Raw genomic sequence first — 3661 nt, forward strand, 5'->3', positions numbered from 1 at the left:
CAAGCTCAACAAATCCAACGTCAAAATTATTTTGTCCTAAAAAAAATTTGATGCTCTTGGTATACCTTTCTCGCATCATTTGCCATAGTTTAGATCTTACAAATTCTACTTCCATGAGTTTCTTATGGTAGCCAAAACTTGAGTTCAAAAATATTCATGATATGCAAATAACACTTCAATGTGGAAATATTAATACCTATACCATGAATATGTCGGCAACATTTTTAAATGATTAAGGGATGGATAGACACGAGAAGAAGAGTCAATTGTTGCACATCATGTTAGGTTATATCAAAATTTATTAATATTTGCTGTTTGGCAAGTATGTTGACAATTTTTTGTTGGCAAGTATGTTGACAATTTCACTTGTGACAAGTGTGTTGACATTTTTTATTGGGCACTAAAAAACTCTTCTTCTTTGTCTATGGATGCCATCATCCCCCTCTAAAATATACATACAATATGCATCCCTTAATATCATTGGAAGTGTGTAAACATAATACTTTTCTTATATTGCTTTAGTTTCCTCTTAGAACGGCTGGAAATACGCAACATCAAATGCAAGGTTTACAAAAATTATTGAAATGACCAGTCTTCCCCCAACTCATAAACAAACGAGTCATCGATGTTCACAGTGACAAATTTATTATGATAGTTGACAATACTTTCTACTAACACATCTTCTCGTCACTAAGCTAATAATTATAAGTTGTATATGAAGTTACACTCATAAAATTCATTAAATAATATCAATAATCCAAAAAGAACTCACAAAAGTCTTTTGTGTGTGTGCACGATGCTTTCATGCTATCAATGATTGAGATCTACAAAGCTTTCTTCGTGACACGTAATATTGCATGCATAATCATAGTGGATATTATCCCCACTAGTAACAAAGTTAATAGTCACCACCCTATAATCTGTATTTGTAGCTAAGTTTACTTGGCACCATGATACTATCTTCAATACTTTTAAATCGACACATATGGTGGAGTGGCCAGATGTGAATTGGCACCATGATATTATCTTCATTAATTTTAAATCTACACATATGGTGGAGTGGCTAGATGTGAATTGCGAGTGATAGTCATTCATTACTACAGTCCATATGGTGGCACCCAATTCAAGAGAGCAAGTGTGACAACTTAATTACAATTAATGTAAGGTGATGAAAGGAACCTTAAAAGTAATCACTAATAGGTGGGGTACACATGAAGAATAATCTACGTCGACTATTTTGGTTGGTAGAAATGTGCAAATGAATGAATGTGATAGATGACTTGGAGCGAATCGTGTGATGCAAGGGGGCAGGAAGTGTAAAGTAGACTTTTGAGATCCATTCGACAATAGGAACTTAGAGCGAGGTTCCGTGGGCAAAGTATATAAGGGGGGGGGGGGGGGCTAAGGAGATGTTAGTTGTTAACATAGAATTCCAAATCCCCTCCCCAACACCCCCTTCCAAATAACAATAACCAAAAGAAGCATCATACAAGCAAGCACAACCATTTTTACTACCAATAGCTATAGCTATATTTTCTAGTTGGGTAGCTTACCAAATGGTTAGCATGGATAGGGCACCTTTCATTCAAGGGGTAATTTGGGTGGCACTCTTGCTAGTGCTCCCGGCAGCCAACGCTGCCCCCATAACGGTTCCGAACCTCTCGCAATGCGGTATCGCGGCCGACAAGGCCCCGCGCGGCGACCCCACCGTCTACTACTTCAATTGTTGCCTGCCCTATGTCCCCCCCCACAAGGTTGTCCAATTCTCTCTAGACGCCTACAAGTCGGCCAAGACGCACGTCCGGCACCCCGCCCATCGCGTGAGCGAGAACTACATCGCGAAATACAACAAGGCATACGAGCTCATGAAGGCCCTCCCGGACACCGACCCCCGGAGCTTCAAGGTTCAAACCCACCTCCATTGTGCTTTTTGCAACGGCGCATATAGGCAAGGCGGCGCGGGGGGCGACACGCCCCTACAGGTCCACTTCTCCTGGTTGTTCCTACCTTGGCACCGCATGTACCTCTACTTTCACGAGCGCATCCTCGCCAGCCTCATCGGCGACCCGTCCTTCTCTCTCGTGTACTGGAATTGGGACGACCAGCGGGACGGCGGCAATGTGTTGCCCCCCATGTTCGCGCGCAACGGCACTGCGCTCTATGACGAGTACCGGAACCCCAACCACAGCGGCCCGGCATTGATCCGCCTCTCGCCTGCCAGCTCCACCCTGAATAACTCCGTCATCGTGTCCGAGAACCTCAATTCCATGTACCAGGCACTCGTGACAGCCCGCACCCCGGAGCTCTTCATGGGAGGCCCCTACCGCCTCGGCACCGACCTCACCAATGCCACCGTCCTGACCGCTCCGTTAGGCGGTAGCATCGAGAACACGGTCCACAATGGCATCCACTACTGGACCGGTAGCCGGACACTTGCCCTCGGAATGGACATGGGCACCTTCACGACCGCGTCCCGTGATCCCGTCTTCTACTCCCACCACAGCAATGTCGACCGGTTGTGGGATCTGTGGAGGTTCGAGCTCCCCGATGGCGAGCGGTTCGATCACAACGAGACCGACTTCCTCGATGCCGAGTTCGCGTTCTTCGACGAGCACGCCAACTTGGTGAAAATCAAGGTCCGCGATGTCTTGGACATTAGCAAGTTGGGATATAAGTACAAGCGCGTGAGCTCGGACAAGTTATGGATCCGCTTCTCCCCGCTACCGGCCTCCAACGGAAGTGCGCTCCCGAAAGCCATCGCAGATGGCGTGCCCTTTGTCGGAGCCTCGCCTCTCAATGGCACCATCGACTTGGGCACTAGACTAGTCGCGAGGGTGCAGCGCCCGTATGCCCTTCGTGTCAATAGACCCGACCATTCGGACGAAGTGTTGACAATCCAAGGCCTGGACGTGATCCGGGATAGCTTCATGCAGCTAGTGGTGTTTGTGAACCTTCCGGCTGCGAATAGCTCGACCCCCACGAATAGTGCTGAGTATGTGGGCACATTCAACGTGGTACCATCGGCTAGCCAACATCGGCGCCTCATGACCAATGTTAAGTTCGAGATCGGCGACAACTTGAAACGTGTGGGTATCAGGAAAGATGACGAGGTCGTCGTGACCATCGTCGTGAAAGGCACCGAGAAAATCACCATCCAAGGTCTCCAAATCACTTATGAAGTATAATTTCACCATTTGGTTTGGTTTGTTTCATCTTTACCCCAAGAAGGAAAAATGTGTATACAAGGTCTACCATGGCAATAAGACCTCGTGTCTCCCTTGAGAGGTCTCCTCTCCAACTTATTCTTTGTTTGTAGTGAGTGGTTTTCATGGCTAACCAACATTAATGTGGAAAGCCACCTTCAATATTGTGGAAAACAACAAAATGTGCAACTTTTGAAGAAATAATGATTTTTAAGTATAATAAATTGGGTCTTTCAAAGTATCGCTTCCTTTGTTATGAGATATTCAACGACATCCATAGTTCTACAAAACTTTATGGCTACAAAACATGTTATGTTTGGTGCCTACTTGTGTTTAAATATCATAGATACATATCAACACATGGTCTTTCGTTGTTGGCTTAGTTTGTTAAGTCTCAAATCAGGTGAAGTTTTGAATAAGCATGGACTTTAATTGATATGCTTGATATATCAAAATTC

The 3661-nt window shown here is 45.3% G+C and overlaps 1 protein-coding gene across 1 annotated transcript; it reads left to right on the forward strand.

The window, feature by feature from the left end:
- The first annotated feature begins 1439 nt into the window (after positions 1-1439).
- Positions 1440-3280, forward strand: LOC147867719 (polyphenol oxidase, chloroplastic-like). The gene has a single exon (XM_087315510.1). The coding sequence runs from the start codon at positions 1557-1559 to the stop codon at positions 3183-3185; it is 1629 nt and encodes a 542-aa protein (XP_087171636.1). The 5' UTR covers positions 1440-1556; the 3' UTR covers positions 3186-3280.
- Positions 3281-3661: the final 381 nt, after the last annotated feature.

The sequence above is a fragment of the Azolla caroliniana genome, unplaced genomic scaffold, assembly GCF_043228905.1.
Source record: "Azolla caroliniana isolate FFs.n. ecotype wild unplaced genomic scaffold, voAzoCaro1.0.p SCAF_2, whole genome shotgun sequence".
In the NCBI taxonomy this organism is placed as follows: domain Eukaryota; kingdom Viridiplantae; phylum Streptophyta; class Polypodiopsida; order Salviniales; family Salviniaceae; genus Azolla; species Azolla caroliniana.